The 23079-nt window shown below is 37.2% G+C and overlaps 1 protein-coding gene across 1 annotated transcript in view; it reads left to right on the top strand.

Annotated features, from left to right (window-relative positions):
- LOC113226321 overlaps positions 1-22218 on the top strand; it is a 23211-nt gene extending 993 nt beyond the window's left edge. Inside the window, exons 2-6 of the mRNA XM_026458906.1 lie at positions 15075-15278; positions 15548-15628; positions 17508-17579; positions 19185-19348; positions 22084-22218. Of these exons, the coding sequence (XP_026314691.1) occupies positions 15075-15278; positions 15548-15628; positions 17508-17579; positions 19185-19348; positions 22084-22218 (656 nt within the window). The remainder of the gene's footprint in view (positions 1-15074; positions 15279-15547; positions 15629-17507; positions 17580-19184; positions 19349-22083) is intronic.
- Positions 22219-23079: the final 861 nt, after the last annotated feature.

The following is a 23079-nucleotide window of genomic DNA, read 5'->3' as shown; positions in this document are numbered from 1 at the left end:
CATAGGTATGCGTGGATTTATGGTGAAGCTAATTTGCGACTTCTGGTGGAGCCATGACTGTGAACCTGTTAGATTATGAGTAAACTACCCTAATGAAATTAAGCCGGTTGGGTAATGGCAACGTTCATAAGAATTTTATATACTTTTTTTTATAATATTCCGTGACGGGACGAACAAGTCGTACGCCTATGTGCGCGCGATGGTAAGCTACACGCCTGTCCATAACAGTTGCAGTGCCACTCAGAGTTTTAAATCGCAAAAGTCATAGGGGCACTGCCACTGCACACATCACCCTGAGATATAACTTGACAAGTCCCATGTGGCGGTAATTTCACCAGCGCCCTTACCCTTCAAAACCGGAGCACAGTAATGCTGCTTGGCGGCAGAAATAGGTAAGGTGGCAGTACTTCCCTGAAGGAACTCTTTCACAGGGAGTTCTACTGCTACTATAAATGTCTATGTGTGTGTTCATGGCTCACGCGATACAGGGTTTCCCTAGTGCGGGGCAATGAGTGTGCACGTTATTATTGTTACTAATCAATGTAATCCAACTCTACAAATCATTAAATTTGTATATTTCAGATACACAAAATCGAATTATGAATAACACGAGAAATATGGAAACTTTGACTGTGTCATGGGAAAAAAGATTAACTAAGTCAGACGATAACAAAACAAACGTCTGTGTTTTGCAATTAACTATGAAAAATAATGAAAAAGCTCCATTTAAAGATATTTTAGACAAAAGTGTTACGTTGAGACTGATAGAAGAAAAGGAAGCAAACAACATTTGTGAGGAACAATTTATAAACGGTGATATAAAATATTATTGGCTCGTCCTGGCCGCTTATTGCATGACTTTCTACTTACACACTAATTTCCACTGTAAATGCTTTCGTTATTGCTTGATTGAAATTAATTATTTTCTTACTTCCCGTCCCTTTCACGTAGTCCTGTCATTTGAATTCAAAGTTCTAAGGTAAAAGTTCTCGTAAGTATATTTTGATGGACAATTTAGTGATAATTTTTCATTGAACAGCTTCAGAATCAAAGAGTTTCGTGTTAAAAATACTGGAGGTATAGTAGCTATATAGATATGCATATTAGTGTTGCAGTAATTGTATTCTATCGAATTCGGAAAAAGCCAAAAATTGCAAAATATGAATATAAATAAATATAACCAGAGGAATCTCTTTACGTCTGTATTTTCATAATTATTTTAGTTAGAACCTCCTATGGCCCCGTGGACATTCAAATATATGTAAAGTCTGTTCCAATCCATTTTGAACAAAAAATAACCAAAACTGTTTAGTTAAAATTCTAAAGCAATCACTCAATAAAACGAATAAGTAATATTTCGAAGATTTTGACTTGATATCTCATCACTTTTCTCAACAATGTTCATTTGAATAGCATCGTAAAATCGTATTTGAAAAATGGCAGTCCAAAAGTGAGGTTATTTTTCAACTATACAACTATGACTTGTCTATGCTTGCATAGTGCGGTACGAAAAAAAAACATTTTTCGTTCGTTCAATTAAAATTTCTGTAATCGAATCGAAAATATTCGATTTACTAATTGATTATCGAGTAGATAGATAGATAGATAGATAAAACGTTTATTGTCTTGCATCACACACACAACAATATAATAGAGTAAATTGATTAAGAGACACAGAAATCAAAATTAAAACGAAAAAAAGCATAAAAACATAATACTAACCTAATTATCAACAGCTGCGTGTGTGTGCTAAAGCAAGCCAAATAGGTCGTGGCTCAGTGCAAAATTTGCTCACGAGCAAGGCACTGATTTTCAGCCACCACCTTCGAGGGTAGCGCGTTGCGGTGCATCAAAAACAAAAACATTGTGAGGTGAATGTAGCGTGCATATGTTAGTATCACGTGAGAATTATGTGCATTATAAAATATTTAAAAAAAAAAATAGTAACTGTAAAAAATAAAAAAATAAAAATTTGAAAAAATATTAATACAAATTCATAATTGGTATAATTAAAATAAAATAATAATAATAATCAGTACTTAATATCGATGAAAGCCATTGTAACATTAAATGATGATAATAAATGTCCAAGAAGCAAGGGGACTTCATTCTAGAAGCCTCCGCTATGTAAAGCGTTTAGGAATACCCAGTTTTTGCCTATCAAATATAAATTCCCTCAAATGTTTTTTAAACGTAAACTTAGTTTTAAGGAGTCTAAGCGGGGGTGGAATATTATTCCAACATTTCGTTGCTTGATAGCGGAAGCTTCCAGTAAAGGCCACAGTGCGATGAATTTGTCCCGCCAACAGAGGTCTCACGGTTCTAGTAGAAAATTTGTCGTGAAAAGTGGAGAATTTTAACTTTCCATACAAGTACTCTGGTTTTTGGAACTTTATCACGCCAAACAGCATACACGCGAGATGTAGATGTCTTCGCGAGTCCATATTTAACATGTTTGCATTGTTTAAATATTGAGTATCTAACGATTATCGAGTATCTAACGAACGAGTATCTAAGTGTAAGGATTTGAAGGACGATTTAAAATTAAATTAATCGGAAATTTTAAATATGCTTATATAGGTTATATGTAAGAAAAACGGCCAGTGTGACTCAACTGAACAAATCGGTTCATTCATTTAATTAATCCATTACAATTGGCCATCACTAAACCGTCTATGGTCGGGTCAGTGACTTGTTTGTTTACGTTTTGTTCAAAATGGATTGAAACAAAGTATAGTATATGAAGTGATTCAGAACCAAAACAACATTATTCCTATGTACATATATATAAAAACTTTAAAAAATCTCGTTTTCGTTCTTCAAACAAAACTGAGGACATACTTGCTTGGGTCTGAAGCGTGTTTAGTACATTTTAAAGTACATTGAGCTATTCTCATTCAAATTTTCCGGGTTATAAAGAGGTTGAGCCCTTTTAAGCATTTTACTATACGAGGATCAAACGCAGAAAAAATGTGCTTTTTTAAAATTGACATGTCCTTTAACTTAAAACTTCTTTGTAAAATTTAGTTTTGAAAGCAGACTAAAAACATTGTCTTTATTGGCACGTCAATTCTTTCCACCCAAGAAATATTTAAGTGTAGAGTAAAATTATACAATAAATTCAGTATGTTCAATGTAAAAAAAGAGATTGAAATACCCTTCATACTTTTTTAGAATGTCCCGTGCCAGTTGTATATTTTTCTTCATTGTCCTAAATAAATCAATTTCGTTACTCGGTCTTAGTTACACAACTTTTAAAAATAATTGCTGCATTTCTGAACATACACATGTTTTCTTAATTGGCAACATTCTTTGAACCCTATTTTAATATTTGTCATCAACTGCCATTTTGTTACGACGAAGACATTGGACGTTTGAGTTGGGTAAGTATTTTGTATAATTTTTTATCAGGTGATTACGACCGTTCTTAAGAAAGTGTTTCTAAATATTTATTTACTTACAAAGGCTACCGATACGTACATACATATTCCTACATTCATTGAGATTTCAATTCAAAAGCAAATGTTGTGCTTAAAAAAAATTGACGTAAGAATTTATCAGATATTCTTAACCGTTTCGTTGCGTTACGAAACTGAGAAAATATAAAGTCGCCTAAACATTCATTATAATGACAAACAAACTGAAACATGCATAAAATTAATAAAACAAAAATATTTAACTAAAACTGGTTTGTTTGCAGAAGGGACACCTATGACGAATGCCGATAGGTAAAAAAATATCATAAACGCTACAAAAATGACCCCGTTAAATGTGAAGTTTTGAGGAAAAAAAATGTACATAGAGTTAAATTAAAGAAGAAGAAAATAAAGTATCTAAGCGATACTAAAAAAGTAAGGTAAATACATTACAGAGATGCAGTACAGAGTTCTAAAAAAAGACCTCAAAAGTACGTGGAATTACATCTATTTGCCAAGTTTTATTGAAATATGGGGATGTTTAGTTGGGGCGTTTTGGGGGCTCCACCTACATCTTGGAGCCCAAGCTAACCTCACCTGCAAGTGGTGCGCCTGCTGATAGACGGACGAGGCTCTAGCGAGGGGTTTTCTCTTTCGGGGGTTGGGAGGTCAGACGGCAGTCGCTCCCGTAAAAACCAACACCGCCACATCAACTTATGGAAGTCAACAGAAGGATATGGCATAGGGATAGGGCGCCGCCGCAAAACGGCGCGCAGGAGCCTCGCCCGACTTCTGTGGTAAGTGGACTAGGGCTACCGTGTCAAGGGTGGGCACGGTTAAAGAGGCGAGCCCCTACCCATCACAGGAAGCTCCGCTTTGCCACGTGGAACATTGGCACGCTGACTGGACGCGCGAGGGAGCTAGCAGACGTGCTTTCCAGGCGGAGGGTCGCCGTGGCGTTCCTGCAGGAGACTCGGTGGAAAGGCAGCAGATCCCGGCTCATTGGGAATGGCTACAAGCTGATCTACACCGGTGCTCCTGGGGGCGTGAACGGGGTGGCCGTGGTGCTCTCCGAGGAGTTTCACGATCACGTCCTGGAAGTGAAACGCTTTAGCGACCGGCTTATGGTAGTGAGGGTGCTTATCGAAGGGGTCGTGACCCACTTGATAGGCGCCTACGCACCTCAGGCCGGTTGCAGCGACACGGACAGGGCGAGGTTCTGGGATCAACTCGGGGAAGTGCTGAGTGCCATTCCTTTGTCTCAGGCAGTCGTCTTGGGTGGCGACCTGAACGGTCATGTGGGTGAGGCGTGTGAAGGGTTCGAGCGGATCCACGGTGGCTACGGGTACGGCAGTCGCAACGCGGAGGGAGGAGACATCCTCACAACGTGTGCGGCGGCCGATCTCGCCATCGTGAACACGTTCTTTAAAAAGAACCCCGAGCATTTAATCACCTATAAGAGCGGCGGACACGCCACCCAAATCGATTTCCTACTCACCAGGAGACACCATATCAGCAAAGTGGCCAACTGCAAGGTCATACCAGGTGAGAGTCTCACTGCGCAACACCGTCTTCTTGTCATGGATCTCTGCGTAAAGCCGGCCGACAAGCCCGCTGAGCGCTGCCGACGCCAAATCAGATGGTGGCGGCTTGATAGTACCACGTCCCAGGAGTTCATCTCAGCGATCGGCGATAAATGCGCCGACACTGAAGGTGATCTAGTCCAGAACCACTGGGACAACATTCAGGCTGCCATATCTGAGGCGGCGAAAGCGGTGCTGGGCTTGTCCAAGGGTGGTCGCAAATGTGACAAAGAAACTTGGTGGTGGAACGACACAGTCCAGAGGGAGGTGAGGGTGAAGAAAGCCCTCTTCAAAACGTGGCAAGCGTCCGAATCTTCTGAAGACCGCGACGCATATAGGGATGCCAAACGTGCCGCTAAGAAAGCTGTAGCCAGAGCCAGACGGGACCACTTGCAGCCGTTGTATGACAAGTTGGAATCGTCTGAGGGGCAGAAGCTTATCTTTAAGCTGGCACGTTCGAGGGTCTTAGCGGCACAAGATATTTCCAAGTGTCGCTGCATTAAAGACCCTCATGGCAACCTTATATGCGAGGTCGACGCGGTGAAGGAGAGATGGCGCTCATATTTCCACGAGCTGCTGAATCAGCAGCACAGAGAGGTGCAGCCACCGGTCCTCCCTCCGAATCAGGGACTAGTGCGACCGGTAACGCCTGAGGAAGTCCACTTAGCTCTTCGTCGCATGAAGAATCGGAAAGCTGTCGGAGCCGATGGGGTTCCCATCGAGGCCTGGAAGGCAATGGGTCCCCGTGGTGTGGGCATCCTTACCGGCCTCTTTAATCGCGTGCTCCTCACCGGTAAAATCCCTAACCAATGGAGACTGAGTATTATCACTCCAGTCTTCAAAGGGAAGGGATCGGTGCAGGAGTGTGGCGATTATCGGGGCATAAAGGTCATGTCCCACACCATGAAGCTCTTCGAGCGTATAATAGACTCTCGGGTCCGACAGGAGAGTGCTGTCTCGGAGGGTCAATATGGGTTTCGGCCTGGTCTTGGGACCATGGATCCTGTTTTTGCCCTAAGGGTCATCATGGAGAAATACAGATTGAAGAATACGCCTCTGCATTTCATGTTTCTTGACATGCAGAAGGCCTTCGACTGTATCCCCCGTGTAATGATCTGGTGGGCACTGAGATCCAAAGGGGTACCAGAAGCTTATATTGACATCATCCGAGACATGTACCGCGATTCCGAATCCATGGTTAGGACTGCTGTTGGTGACACTAAACCCTTCCCTGTCACAGTCGGAGTTCACCAGGGCTCAGTTCTCAGTCCCTATCTGTTCAGCGTGATATTAGACGAGGTCTCAAGCTCCATCCGAGACACGCATGAGCAACCCCCGTGGATGCTTATGTACGCTGACGATATCGCGCTGGCGGATGCGGATAGAGGGAGACTGGTACGACGAGTGAATGTGTGGAAGGAGTCGCTTGAGAACGGCGGTTTGAGACTAAATGTGGCGAAGACTGAGTACATGGTCTGCAACGCTACAGATCCCCTACCCGTACGCATAGGCGAAGACGCGGTCGAGCCTACGGGCCAGTTTAAATACTTGGGATCTGTACTTAGCGCGTCCGGAGACATCGACTGCGACGTCAGAGCCCGAATCGCAGCCGCTTGGGCAAAGTGGCGTGAGGTGACTGGTGTAATTTGTGACCCCAAGATGCCGGTTAAGCTGAAAGGACAGGTCTATAAATCCATCATTAGGCCTGTCCTTTTATATGGCAGTGAAACGTGGCCCGTACTTGAGCGTCATAAGCAGGAGCTGCGTGTCACGGAAATGAAGATGCTGCGCTGGATGTGTGGAGTTTCACGGAAAGACCGTGTCAGAAACTCCCGCATCCGCGGCAGCCTTCATGTCCGTGACATTGCAGATAAACTGCAAGAAAGCCGCCTACGTTGGTACGGCCACATCTTACGGAAACCGGCTTGCTACGTGGGAAACAAATGTCTGGCTATGCCACCTCCGCCGGGCCCCGGTAGAAGGGGCAGACCCAAGAAGTGCTGGCTTGACGTCGCCAAGGGTGATATGCGTGCCAATGGTCTCACCACTAAGGATGCCGAAGACCGTGCAAAGTGGAGGAGAAAGAGTAGGAAAGCGGACCCCGGGCTCCGCAGCAACCTTGCTGAGGACGCAACCGGGACAACGCTAAGATGAGAGAGAGAGAGATGTTTAGTTCGCCACCACACAAACCTTGACACAGGACATAATAAAAATCGGTTCTCACTACTCAAAATATATTGAGAGAGAAAAACGCCTTGAATTGGAGAATAGCAAAACCGACCATTAAAATAATTGCTCCTTAAGTAAAATTTAGACGCTATTTATGAAAACGAATGTTCATGCGTGACCAGCCACCCTTAAAGGTAGATCATTTTGTTCAAAATGAAATGGGACCACTATGGAGGTACCCTCTTTCCAACAAAGAAAGAATCATGAAAATCGGTTCACAAATACCGGAGTTATCGCGTAACATACATACAAAAAAAGAAACATACAGTCGAATTGAGAACCTCCTGCTTTTTTGAAGTCGGTTAAAAATGAAGTTAAGAGTATCTAGTGAAGCAACAGAAAAGAAAATCAACTAAAGATAACTAAGCACATTAATAAATAAACATATTACTTAAAGGAAAAACAAATGAAAAAAGTATAGAAATGCAGCAAGACATAAATATGGAGAGTGAGAATAAAACAAAAATAAAAGAAGCAGTACCGAAAAGAAAACAAAATAAAGCAAGATCGCAATTTAAATTTTGAGATTGTAATGGGTTAAGAAGATTATTGTTTTAAATATTTTTATTATGTTTTATTCTGTGATCATTTTTGTTTTGTTTTATTCTATATATGTATTTTATTCAAAGGTCTTTTTAAGTTCCTATCCAAGTAAAATTTCCCACGACGCCACACGTTCATTATGCAACTTTGAATTTGCAAACACCTTCAAATGTTCAAGTAACATCCGAACGAACACCATTATGCAAAAATAATGGAAATTCTGAACCGAGAAATGATACGTCTAAATGAACAAATAAAAAACAAATTTTATTCTTTTATTCAATGATAATCATTTTTTTATAAAATAACAGTAAGTGGATTGTTTGATTTCAGAAAAAAGGATCATTTAAACAAATTTAAATTTATCGAGTTTTTTGGGTTTTCGCGATTACTACACAATGGAAATTAAACTTGAAATAATGACAACTGTTTTATAAAAAGAAACTGTCCTCAAAAGTTCGTGGTATTTCATCAATTTGCCAAGTTTTATTGAAATCAGTTACCGGAAAGTGCGCGAAACCGGATCCATCCCCCAATTTGCCACACTTAGAGGTGGAATATTTTCTTTATAATTAAATGGGATCAATAACGAGGTACCCTCTTTCCAACAAAAGAACAATCGTCAAACTCGGTTCACAAATGCCTTAGTAATCGCGTGACATACATACTTAAAAAAAATACAGAAAAAAGTTATTTTTGAATCCAAAGTCACGTAATATTTATTTTGTGACTGGATTAAAATCCAGTGAATCGTGACCATGGGACCTGTGAAGAGCCCGGAGCGTTAGTTGTCTTGAAAAAAAGTATTTCATAAATCATTTGGATCCGAATAAATATTTACTTACCAAAATGGATATCGTCATCTAAATTTGAAAAACTCGATACTCCATTTTTGAACCAAATCCCTTTTTTACTTTTTAAGCTCAATACCGGGCAATCAAAGCTTAAAAATATAATTTTCACTTCTCATGCTCTAAAAGTACATCAATATAGTCTTACGTAGCGGGAGTAGAGTGCATCTTTTAATTCTTAGGGAGTAAACAGTACCTAATTTTTTAATTTACTTCGAGTGAACAGCTCATAGAGCCAGTACACAGTGGTATGTTTTGTTTTAGTTCCGCGCCTTTTCCGCATAGACGGTGGCGCCGTATTATTTTCCCGTGCTAGAGCGTTTATTGTATCTGTGTCCGGTTGGAAAACAAAATACTGCATAAACATCAGAATTTTGGTTCGTAATTTTGTTGAAGAGCAATAACGATTGAAATATTTTTTTTTCTAACAATCGAAGTGAAAAGTAAAGTTTTCACCTCGAGACTATAAGCCAACATAAACCCTCGGAATAAAACTCGGGTGTCTAACCACCTCGAATATATGTTCGTTCGTTTTAGTCCCTCGATAAAAATATACTATTCTAGACCATTTTTAGTTGTAAAATAAAGGTATAATGTCTAATACGGTGTTATCTAAGAGTATGAGTAAAATAAAAATAAATGAAAATACTGGTTAGTTCCATATTCAATATTAATATTATATTAATGACAACGTCAGGAGAAAGTGTCTATTTATAACCTCCCGGGTATGTAACAGTACATTGGATGACTGGCTTAAAACAAAAACATAATGATAAATTGGTGAGTAACCATTTCCAATAAATTAATTATTTACACTTCATAATTTAATAAATTGACTCACGCACACACGCATCCACCACACTAACTTATTATACACCGCAAAATTCAATTATGAAAGGTCAATAAAATTAAGACGACGTAAGCTTGTAGCACCGTCCTTAATTACATATTTTTAAACACCGCAATACCATAATTATTTTACATAGGTATTTACCTTACTAGTCATTAAAGCACGGTATATTTTGGTACAATTATTTGATAAATTACTCTTGGATTTATTAATGTTTATTTTCACGACACGCGATGAAGTTACGTCAGACGGAAAAGAATTGTAGGACACGTCGAAAACACTGAATCGATCAACTTTTTAAAATATGAAGTGTTTTTTTTTACCTATGTGTTTGGTTGCATTTATGGAAATTAAACTAAAAATTAACAAATAGTAATTACCACACTTCTTCGCCATTATTCGTAAAGCGGATTGTATTCATGAATTATATGAGTTGATTTCAGTTACGACCATGATATTTTAATACTGATTTAAATATGTCATGTCAGTCGATTATCGTGTTCCTTAACTGATCTTTTAATTTTCTTTTCCATTCTATATTTTATGATGTATATAATTAATTTAATTTCTTTTTCGAATTAAAAAATGTAGTCTGGAAGAGCGGGGCTTCGAACACAAATCACGTTTACTTGCAAGTTTACACCAACACGTTTACACCAACCTCGAACACTCATCTTGCTTATTTTTTGTCATAAATTTTCGCTGTAACTTGAAAACTAATTTCATTTGTTTTGAATATTAATGAAAATGAAATTTGTTGTCAAACTATTTCTAATATTTTTATGTATTTATATGTAGGCCAAATACTGAATATTTTTTATCCGTTGTAATTGTTTGCTTTTGCACAACTTTGGTATTTATGAAGTTTCCTTCCTGATTACTATTGGTAGTCCATTTTCCTTTTACACTTAGTTTAAAAAGTACAATGCACTCATTACAATGATAGTCTGTAGTTATTTATTATCTACCTTGCAGTGTGTTTAGTAACGATGAGTAAGCTGTTCGGACAGGTGTGGATAATTATAATTACTTTTCTTTGTAAGTATACCTTTGTGATATTGTAATTGTTATGTTCTGTAATCCCTTCCAGAACTTTTTCTTTATGATTATCAAGTAACAAACAAGTCGTGGATCGTCTGGCATAAAATATCATGCCCACTCATAGCAGTAGCAGTGCCATAGAATTCGTTCAGGGAAGTACTGCCATCTTACTTATTTCTGCCACTGAACAGTAATGCCTACATTACTGCGTTCTTGATCTGAAAGTTGCTTGTCAACTATGTCTAAGCATGATGGGCTAGGTTGTTAGCATCTGATCCCGGGGTCGGTTTAAAGTTGCAACGGAACCAGAACGAGCCCAAATATGGTTATCGTATGATCCCGGGACTGGTTGCATGTCAAAAATAATTAAATATGAGTCGCATCCATTTCAAGTTATGTTTTTCTTTGAAATTTTAATCAGTTTCAAAGCTAGTCTTCAAATTTGCGAAATGATGGCAGAGTTTTAATTGTTGTTTATAGGACATTGCGTCTCTAGTATTTTATTTGCGTTTCTAGTATGTATTTTTATGCTCGCCGCTCTTGCAGTAAAAAATGTACCAACATCTATAGAAAATGAATTCGGATTCAGACGATACAAATTTAATGCCATCTCTCGAGGTGCAACTGAACCCGGCACTGGATCCTATTCAAATTTAATTATTTTTGACAAGCAATCAGTCCCGGAATCACATGATACTCGCATTTGGGCTCAGTCGGGATCCGTTGCAACTCTAAACCGACACCGGGTTCAGATGCTACAAACCCGCAGTGGCAGTGCCCCTAAGATCTGTGCTATTTAAAAGCTCTGAGGGGCACTGCAACTGTTATGGATAGGAGTGTCGCTTACTATCAAGCGACAGTAGTATAACGAAAAAAAATGGAGCACGATTAGTTCGACCCGTCGATCATTAAAAAAAAATCGTAAAATCGTTAAAACATAAAAGCAAGCCCCATGTGCCTGTAGTTTCACCAGCAAAACCGGAACACAGTGATGTTCGTTACTGCTTGGTGTCAGATATTCATTCAATAATTGCTTCACATGAGTAATTTAAAAATTCTTGACGTAATGCGAAGTCTAGCTTTATAACTTATAATCCTGCAGGGTACCGCAAGTTATGTTATAAAAATAAAATTTATATTAGAATTAATTTATATTGAAATTGGTTTCTATCTATCTATTAAAAAAACCACACAATGTCAACGTTGTTTTAAATGAATATAATAATAATAAATTTAAGTTCACAATATTAGTGTAGAGCTTCTTGTGAAAGAGCTCGTCCAGGGCAGTACTACCGCCTTATCTATTTCTGCCGCCAAGCAGTAATGCGTTATTGCGTTCCGGTTCTCAATGGCTGGTGAAATTACAGGCACACGGGACTTATCAACTTATGTACCAAAGTGACAGGCACAGTGCCAGGAACCTCTCAAATCTTTGCAATTTAAAGCTGTGACTGGCATAGCAGTTCTATAGACAGGCGCGTCGCTTACCACCAGGTGCAGGACTTATTAGTGCCATCACGTGATATCATAAAAAAGTATTCTAAACTAAAATTCTAAAATAACTTTGGGACAAAGCCTTTGCCAAAGGGCAAAATTATCTATCATTATTAATCTTCAAAAGTGTCTCGTTTGTTCATTGTTTTCTTATCTCAATGATCTACATAATTTCAGTTTTTTTTGTTTACGCATATAATAATGTTTTGTAAAACGAATCCTTTTTCTTTTACAGTAATGAAATGCAAAGGAGTGAACATAATCAATAATCCAACTTTAACCATTGATGGTGAAAATTCAAATAAAACTTATGAATATAAAGCAAATGAAGAAAAAGAATTTATATGCAAGGGGAAGAATTTGCTAAATAACACGTGCTTGTTTATGTATAAAAAACTAATTGTTGGTTAGTATGGACTGAATTATAATAATATAAATTACTTGCCACAACAATCAGGGCACCGTGTCTGCTAATGTTCTTAACACCGCTGGGCGTTGGAATTCCATTGAATTTATATTGCAATTGTGATAATATTTCGACACCTCCAACACTACGCCTATTAATTTTTGGACCTGTTCTATTTTGTTTCTTTATATTTTTCCCAAAATTCGTTTTCTGTTCGAGTTCTTAGGTTTTCGCGATTGTTACACATAGGAAATGAAACTGATTTTTCCGGTTTTTTTTGTCTAATATTGATGCAAACCGGGTCAGGTCCTTGCAAAAGAAGTCCGTTATCTACCCAGAATGCTGCGAGAGGCCATTGAAATTAAAAAACATCCTAATTTCAACAGGGAAGATGGTTTCTCAGTACCATCAGTTTGGGATCCAGTATTTCCTCTAATGAAAAATCCCAAACAGACATAAGACTGCAGTACTAATTAATATGTTTTAGTTTATTCTAATTTCTATTATTAATTAATAATAAATTAAACTGAATAAAAATTCATTCAATAAAATAATTTGTAAAACTGAATGTAGCGTAAATTGGAATGTTTTCTTTGTAAAATTAAAAATAAGGTATTTAATTAATAACTACTGTACTATAGTGAAAGAATAGGGTGGTTTGCATCAATATTAGATATAACTGGTTAAAGACTGTACCACCTCAGTCAACCGTGAACATAGGACCTGTAAAGGGCCCGAAACGTCGCTTTGTTTGAAAAAAAACAAAAATACGCGATTTAAAATAGTTTCATTTCGTTTTCTGTTCTTTTTTTCAAAATTTGCTTTTTGTTTCTTTTTTTCACAAACTTCGGGGAGCATAATGTTAATAAATAAATGTGTGTTTACAAAAATAACAGAAAATAATGTTGGCGTAATGTTCATTGGAGGTGTCGTTTTGTTATTCTGCTAAAATCTAGTAGCAATGTTGGTTGAGTCTCAATTTAGTGTCAAAGGAATGGCAGTGATTCATTCAATCACTAACCATCAATGTTGCTTTACCAAACCTACCATGGAAATTACTATGCATATTTTAATTCATAACTCGTTTCATCAACAATTTAGTTTTCAAAAGAAAACCAAAAATATGCCATACCAGTTGAGTGCACTGACAAATATTACTCTAACTTTTAGCATAATACTAAAAGGACAAAACCCATTGACACACAACTAAGATGATTTAACTCAGCCTAGTGAATTCCTTGTACTATGATTATCAAAGCGACGGAATGGAATGCTGATAACGGATCAGAATCAATTTGAAAAAGTTCATTTCCAATTGATCTTTCTTCATCCAGCGCCTACAGTACAAACCTTTGTACTGTAGTGTATTTGTTAATAAATTATACGTTTTGCTAGACTTTTAAACATTTAGAGTAAAGAACAATGCGTTTGTGTGTGAGTGAAAATAGGTTATCGGTATAGGTTTCATAGGGAAAATAATAATTATAAATATGTAATTTACACGTTTAAATCAATTTTATTCGTTTAGAATGTTCACGTAATGGAAAGGATTTCCTGCACCAGTCATCAAGCGATTCTAAAAAGTATCCTTAATATGCAAGTGCTTTGTTGGCCATGGGACATAAAATCTAAAGATATCAAATGTTAATTTACCTCCAATATCTTATTAAATAAACGATACAATACACGCGTTTTACATTCCAAAGTTTGTTGCCATAAGCTGCAAGATACTGCCAATAGACTATAAACTACTGCCACCTTCATTCTGATCTCAGATACATAAAATTTAGAGTCGTATCAAATCATGAAATATATGAACCATAAAAGGTACGAGGCTCAAGAAATCGATCGTCGTTATAATCAGTCATAGTTAATGGCCAAAGCAAATTAGTTTTCTCTACTTTATTCTAAAGTAGGCTAAAAATATGATGGACTTGAAAATAAGCTTTGAATTTGCGTACAATGTCTAAATATTTTTTAAACTACCAAGTCATTAGAATACGATGGAGTTGATTGTTGCTCCATGGGCTTGACGCTCTTCAAGTGAAATAAATAGAAACCTGTCACATTGCTCTGTAATTGTACCATCATAGCGATTGTGCTTGCTTTTAAAGTAAGTCGATTTGATATACTTTCTTAAAGTTTTTACGGGTCTGCTTGTTCCACCTTAAGGAATTTCAAACTCAGCAGTGAGACGTATATGCGTTAAGCCACGAGTCCATAAGTAAAATAGTAAAGGAGAGAGATAGATTCTAATAGCTTCCAAATAGCAATAATGGTTAGATATCATGACAACGTTCAAGATAGAGTAGTTAGAATTAGTAGCGTAAAGCCCAAAAATAGACTAAGCGAATATAGGTAAACACGGAGTCACTGAGGTATGTAACAATATGACGTATTTATTAAAAGATTTCATAAATATGTAAACACTTTCTTATCAAATAAGTATTAATAACTGAAAGAACTTTGGTGACATATTTATGATAAGTGGTTTATACAAGAATGTATACACCAAAGTTCTTACATTTACGTAACTTATTATTTAGATACATAGATTTGCCCTTAAAACAAATGAAGTCATGGACGGACATAATTTATATTTGAGCTAATTTCACGTTCTTGTGATACCTCGTTTAATTGACTTCGATACTTTTATTTCAGGTGCCGACAATTTAGTTAGTGTTAGTAGAAAACCAGTTATACTAGAAGACACAATTAGTGGAAGGCTTCAGCTGAGCAATGAAACTAAAGAAGTATATTGTATTGCAAGAATATACGTCTCTAAAATTCATAGTTGCACAAATATTGACGACTCTCGAAACTACACCACATCTGCTTTGATTAAAATAGAATTAAACTTAGAAGGTAATAAAACGAGGGAATTTTGGGTGTAAATTGTAATATCATAATAGTCATTTTAATAATGACACAACTTCATATTGCTAACAAAAAGCGATTTAAAGGCCAAAGTGTACCGCTCATGCTGTTCTTTAAATCATGAGTAACCGAGTACTATACCTGAGTCCAAATCTAGAGTTGTTGAATTGTCATATTGGAGGCTTATACAGAGTGCTGATTGCCAAGTCAACGATGTCATAGATTACAAAAACGACAATTTGTTTTATATTATTCAGGTACTACATCTAATACTGCTACTGCTGCTACGGCTACTAGTGCCACTGAAAAACCAATTACTGTTCTCCAAAATGCGACTGGTAATACATTACATCTCGTTTAAAATACTTAAGATTAATTTACATTGCAAGAATATTATACAGTTATAGGAAATGAAACATTTTTTTCGGATCGAAGTCGACATATTAATTTAAAAAACTAACTAACGTATTTAAGTCGAATTTTTATACAGAATTCGTGGTCCGTAATCATGGGATTCCGCGACGGTGGTGATGTCAATAGCGTAGACGAGACTTTAGAAAGTGACGTTGTTATGCATATGACTTTAATAAAAATGAAGGAAACGAGGGGTTTCTCGCCAACGGCGCCTGCGCTCGCAGCCGTGCTGAGTAATCGGGCACTGCCGCGGAATCTCATGATTAAGGACCACGAATTGATTCGAAATATATCGAGCAATAATTTTACTTCCTTTGAAACCTTTTTAATACGTTTTTACAGGTTTGTTTGAGAAAGCAAATGTTCGCGATTTGAATCCAAAAAAAAAATAGTTTCATTTCCTATGTCTAACAATCGCGAAAACCTAAGACTTAGATAATAAGCCGTTGAATACCGGGTTATTTTAGTAACGTGATACTCGAACACACAGCATTTCTGTCATTAACGTTAACAAACAACTGTTGTTCTGTTAATATTGAAAGAAAATTGTACTTATGTGTTGAAGCTTTTTTTTTATTTTAGAACTTACGATTTTGTATAGGATGTTGCCGCCTGGATTGCGATATTTGTGACACCGTTGAGATCTTCCCTTATGCAAGTGTTCAGTGGAGGTGAAGCTGCAGAGCCTTGAACGCCGCCGTAAAGTTGTTTATCGGTGAAAATACCTATCCTGTAAAAACAGGATATTTCACGGAGAGTGTGCGTTGGAATTACACGATTTAATTCCGCTTGCCCCTTTCCATCACCGGGGGGCTAGGCGTAGGCTTGGTAGATTCGCACGAAGAGTTACGCTTCCACATTTATATGACGAACGGCTATGGAGTGGAATTCCCTGTCCGCAGACTTGTTTCTTGAACGTTATAATTTGGGCATTTTCAAGGCGAGAGTGAAAAAGCATTAGTTAGGTGTGCATGCTCCATCATCGACCTCATCGTCACTTTCCATCAGGTGAGATGGTGGTCAAATGCGCACTTATATTTTATTAAAAAAAAAAAGAAATAAGTGCGGCACAGACTTTGTTCGAGCGCCGCTTTAAGGAGCTTGGAAAGAGCCTCCTAGTAGCTCCGGTAACAGAACTGCAGTAAGACTGGTTATCTTAAACGATGCTTCAAATAAAATACGAAAATAATTGATAATAATAATAATAATAATGGATGGAACCTCAGTACTACATGCTTCTTTTCTGGTTCCACCTTGATCTATGGACATCCGCAGCTGACAATTGTTAAACTTCACAAGAATTACGTTTTAAATTTGTAGGAAATACACGAGTATATACATATATTACTATAAAAGAAGATTAGATACCGGATACAAACGGCACTGGAACATATACAATACAAAAATCAAATTTATCTGTTTTATGTATATTTGTATAAATAAGATGAGCTGAGAATTTTCGGATGAATTAAAATGTCCCTTATTTTAAGTACTACTAGTTATTTTAATACAACATAAATCAAATGTAGTTATAAACAGTTTGGGAAGTTTTTAATGCAAAATAATTGTAAAATACATCAACAGTTAAAAAACAAATGCCTCTCATTCCTTAAGGATTTTATGCGTGCCCATTACTTCATTAAGAAGTACAATGTTTTTAACAAAAGAGTGTGGACATCAAGCAATTGTGTACGTTTTGTACTACTAATCAATGTTTTAACAAGTACAATAATACTTAAAAAAAAAGGTAAATCTTGGAATTAAATGGAGAAAACTGTTAAATTTATTTATTTGCTTTCACAGAAAATAATCAATCAACTTCCAATCCAACATCAACTACAGAACCAGATTTCATAAAGGATTTAGAAAAGAAAGGTACGTTTACCAACGTAAATGTATTAATATTCTAAATTTAACTTTTGAAGTTAAGAGACCCCCACACTAGCGTCTTTCGAGCGGCAGCGTCTTGCCAACAAACGCACAGCGTAGACACGACGTCCACACAACCGCGATGCAACGACATCCAGCGCGGCATATACTCGACGTTCGTATCAATTCAGCAGTTGATCAGTGCTGGCGTTGTGTCCACAAATTAGTTAGGGATACTACGTTGCGTCGCGGCCGCGTGGACGTCGTGACGATGCTGTGCGCATGTTAGCAAGGCGATGACCCTCGAAAGACGATAGTGTGGGGGGGTCTCTTACGGTAGAAAATTTCACCGAGAACCGTACTCCGTAATGGCATAAGCTAATTACGGAGTACGGTTCTCGGTGAAATTTTCTAATGTGTAATAATAAAGTATAATAAAGTGGTAATGTTTTGCCCTTAGATGGTTAAGATGTAGCGGTCAGCTTTCTAGTTATCGCAGGCTTCAATTAGGCTAACTGTAATATAAAGCTCCTTGAAGTCAGGGTTTCCACTACAAAAGACACAACGCTGTCAACTGCCTACCAACTTGGTGTAATTGATCTTTTTTGTCCACATGACGTGCAATGTGAAATAATATTGAGTTTATTCATTTCGATAACCAACATATTATTACGCTGTAATTTAGCTACGCGTGTCGTAATATGCCGTCACTGCTGTTTTTGGGTTTGATCGATTTTTTAGTTCACTTGAAGCATATATAAATTGCGACAATTATGTTTTAATTTTTTGGATATGTGATTTCCAATCAATGTTGGTATCAATGCTTATACCTAGCAACGAAAATAATTTATTTATTTATACTCAGGTTACATATATAGATCCATATATGCCTTATAGACGAACATATATAATAATATAATAAAACAGTATTTATTTAAACGTCGGTATATGATACCCTTCGGCCAAAACTCCTGATTTAATACTGACATGTGTGAGGAGATTCCAACCGCTGGACCCTCAGGATAGCATTGGTTTTTACTCGTATATACTCCACAATATCCGCAGACTTTCAAATGAGCTCAAATACGAAATTTCTGATATTGTAGTTATATTGTTAAGTAGTTTTGTAGCATTAGAAGTCCTTGTCAAAAAGATCGTCTAAAGAAGTACTGCCACCTGACCTATTTCTGCCGCCAAGCAGTAATGTCAACATTACTTTAATATACACGGCATTGTACTGCACGTTTTTTTGCAGTATAAATCCGAACCGAATATACAGTGGCACATACATTATATAGAACCGTTCACACGGTGTTTGTCCTACAAAAAAACTCACACACATACAAACGCACATCGAATACTGCAAAAAAACGAGCAGTGCAATACCGTGTGAACCGGGGGTAAGCTTGCTGGTGAAATTATAGGCACATGGGACTTGTCAACTTATGTCTCAGGGTGTAGGGCGCAGTGGCACTGCCCTTCAGATCTTTGCGATTTAAAGCTCTGAAGACACAGCAACTGTTGTGGACAGGCGTGTAGCTTAGCACGACTTGTTCGTCCCGTCACTAGATATTATAAAAAATAAATTATGTTTCTTTTTTCTTGTTTCAGAGTTCCCGACAATAATAGTAATCATTTCGACGGCAGCGATTTTAGTGTTGTTTCTCCTACTAACTTTTATCTACTGCTGTTGCCGAAAGCGATGTAAAAGAAATATCGAAATAGCAAAACCCGAGGAGTCTACAAAGAGGGAAACAGCACAAGATGCCATATATGTACGTAATAAATGTAAAATCGATAGTTATGGTAATTTGATACAAAGTAGCAATGCGGCTTGTATGCGTGCACGCCGCGCGCCATGTACGGACACGCACACATTCGCATAATAATGAAAGGCGCGTAGAACGACCACTCACAGCACAATAAATACAGTCGAAGTCCTTATTTTGTGTGGCACGTGTGCCATCAGAACGCGAAATTCTACAATCTTAAGCACAGTTCGCTATTTTCCCTTTTTACGTTATGGTCGAGTCAATTATCTCGGGCAAAACCTCGAAAAATGCCTTATTTTGCTACTTTGGAGTACAAAAATAATAGTAGCACTTGTAATATGATTTATGGTGGTGTTTCATATCATGTTCCATGTCGTCGTTCATCTATTGACCGCAAGATGGTAGCATCTTGATTGAAATTTCAATTTAAAATCAAAACGTCGTAACTTGCAGGAATATGTATTGAACTTTTAACTATATGCCAACAGGGTTTAAATTATATTGACAGTCCAGATTTGTTTTTTTTTTAATTAGAAACTACGACCAATGTTTCAACATTGTTAGCAGTAGTAGAGCTCCTTGTGAAAGGGTTCGTCCAGAGAAGTGCTGCCCTCTTACCTGTTCCTGCTGCCAAGCAGTAATGCGAGCATTACTGCGTTCCGCTTTAGAAGAGTAAGGGTGAAATGTGCCTGTAGGCACAAGGGTCTTGTGGAGGGAAGAGACGGGCACAGTGGCAGTGCCCCTAAGATCTTTGCGATTTAAAGCACTGCAAACAGTTGCATACCCGACACCCCTATACATAACAGTATGTATAGGGGTGTCGCTTACCTCGTGCACGACTTGTTCGTCCCGTCACTTAATATTATAAAAAAAGGCATTTGCTACCCATAGTACAGGGATCCTTGTTTGGGAGCTAGGCACATCAGTGTACCTATTCTAATGTCTTTTACAATAAAGCTAAAAGTACCAAAATGAACAGGCATGTTTGAAGAGACTGAAGGGAGTGGAGATTTGGTATGGGGGCTTGGTTCGTGTCGCCTCGATATGATCAAAATGATCATATCGAGGTGTCACGCCTACAAACATCGCCACAGTGACATGGCGCTCGTTGTACATACAAGATCTCTCGTAAAACGTGAAAATGCCAAGTTGTAGTGATACATCTTGTAAAAATTTAAAAATTTTAAAACCAGTGAGATAACATTCCACCGGCTATTTGCATTTTAGTTACTATTTCTATTATTATTCAATGTTTTATTTTAGTCTCCATAGAAATTTCTAGACTCAAATATAGTGATGGTCATTTACGATGACTGATGTTTATCGACAATAAATGTTTACTGAAATGTTTGAATTTCTTACTATGATCTTGGTAATTAAAGTCCCTAAAATATCGAAGTGATAAGCTTTCACGTTAAATTGATTTCTTTTTATTTTATTAGCATTATTATTACTAAACCTTTTATTTCGAGTAACTTTAACACAACTCAAATTTCGGACAACCGTTTCAATTTCATGTCAATTTGTATGTTGCTGTTGCTTCAAGAAAAATGTATAAGTATTATTGTTTTAGATAATTTATATATTTGAATTCCATTATACTCGTAGATTAAACGTAGAGTATTTTGAATTTTTTAGTTTTTCCAATTAGTTCAAAATAAAGGAAGGTTGGATTGAAGCTGCAGGAAAATCGAAAGATTGGTTTTCTTATTACTATTTCTTACGTTGTTTAAATTTCCATAGCAAATGCATTTAAAAAATAAATTAATTAAAATCGGCTTTATTTTACATGTGCATGCAAAATGAATTAGAAACAATTACAGAAAATTACAAAAGTCCTTCATAAAAAAAAACATAATTTAATTTATTACATTCGTTGATGGTTCGAGTTTACTCTTGACAGTGACAGCTTCACCAACCCGTGGTAACGTATAATGGAAAACTGACACTGGCGACGATCGCCATATTTTTTATATGATTCTTATAAAACTGACACTGGCCCAAGCCTAGTGGCCGCCATTAAGAAACTAACAATAATTTATATTAATATATTAATTTAATAATACACCTGTACCAGTGTAGGTATAGTATGAAAAATTGAATATTTTTTTAATATTAAAAACAGCCACATGATTTCTAACTGTCGATTAGGTAGGACCACATCCCTCGTTGAGTAGCGTTAGTTTAAGATTAATAAGGTTAACAATTCACGGAGCGGTTTCCATCCGCCCCCGCCGGTGCTGCTAGACAGCGGTTTTATTTCAATACTCACGACCCAGCAAATTTGTGCGGACACGTAGCCACCTGATGTTGAATGGCTGAGCCAGGATGAAAAAATACTGAAATATTGTAATATAACTCTTACTCAAGTGACTGTAACTTTAATTTTGTTAAATTTTAAAATTGCGTTACGTCGTTTTCACGTTTTTAGATAATAGAGCGTAAAGTTTAAATTGCACACAAGCTAAAAAGTGGCGACATCGGTACCCGATCTTATATAGCGTCATTACATATCTCCCCTTTTTTCCTATATCTAAGAGCGTAACAGTTTAAGGTCCATAGTCTCTGCTAACCTCGGTGTGAGAGTGATAATATGTATTTATGTATGCTATGTATGTTATTATTATTACTAATCGCCTTTACTAGCAGGTTAGCGAGCTAATAGCGAGTCAGTATTAAGTAGTATTAAGTATTGCACTGTAGTATAATTATGTGATATATATTTAATTAATTTTCAGGCTATTCCGGAAACAGTGACCTACGCTACATTGCAGTTGGCAACAAGCTCAAATCAAGTGTTATCCAATAAAGATGTCACACAGTATGCTGAAGTTATAGGTCAATTGGTACCGAAGAAAAAATATAAAATCTAAGAGTCATTTCCACTAGTCTGGTCCAATTTTTAGTAACAACGTTCAATTCGTTGATACGCAAATAAGAAATTGACTAAGACCTATTTTTAGTATTTCCTATTTAATTTTTGATAGTGTTATCTTTCCGTTACATCATTTGTTTTGCATATGCTTGATGGAAAAATCAATTGTTATTATTTTTGTGCAAAACTATTTCTGATACCAAGCTGTAATGTGAGCACAATGTTCTGATTTTGAAGAGTAAGTGTGCTGGTGAATCTTTACGCACATGGGACATGGGGCTGAATAAATAAGTAACTTTAGAGCTCATTGTAAGGAAGCGAAGAAGGGAGGAAGGGAAGGGTAGTGCCTACCTTACCTATTTCTGCCGCCAAGCAGTAATGTGAGCATTACTGCGATCGGGACTTGAAGGGATGTCTCAGGATGACAGGTGCAGTGGCTATGTTTCTGAGAACTTTGCGATTTAAAACTCTCAGTGGCACTACAACTGCTATGAAGTGACAAGTGCACATTGCCCAACATAATTCTGCCGTCCCCTAACTAAAACGCGTCACGCGTCTAAGTGACAAAATATTTTTTTGAGATATCATAAAAAATATTGGAATTATTTAATCATATTTCACCTATGCATCGTTAGGGTAAGTTCCGATAAGTCAAATACGTTAACTAATTTTAACTGTTTTTAGAAGAAAATTTTGTGCCATATTTTTTGCTATTTAAAACGGATTTTTCACCATTTGTCACTTAGCCACGCTTTAGTTAGTGGACGACAGAATTTACCAATGACGTCACGCGTTTTCCGTTGACATGTATTGTCGTTTAGGCGGGTTATTTAATCATTACATTCATGCCTAGTTTAAG

The sequence above is a fragment of the Hyposmocoma kahamanoa genome, unplaced genomic scaffold (assembly GCF_003589595.1).
Source record: "Hyposmocoma kahamanoa isolate Upper Pololo Valley unplaced genomic scaffold, ASM358959v1 190, whole genome shotgun sequence".
NCBI lineage: Eukaryota > Metazoa > Arthropoda > Insecta > Lepidoptera > Cosmopterigidae > Hyposmocoma > Hyposmocoma kahamanoa.
The sequence above is the reverse complement of the archived record's forward strand: the minus strand, read 5'-3'. Positions and strand labels throughout refer to the sequence as shown.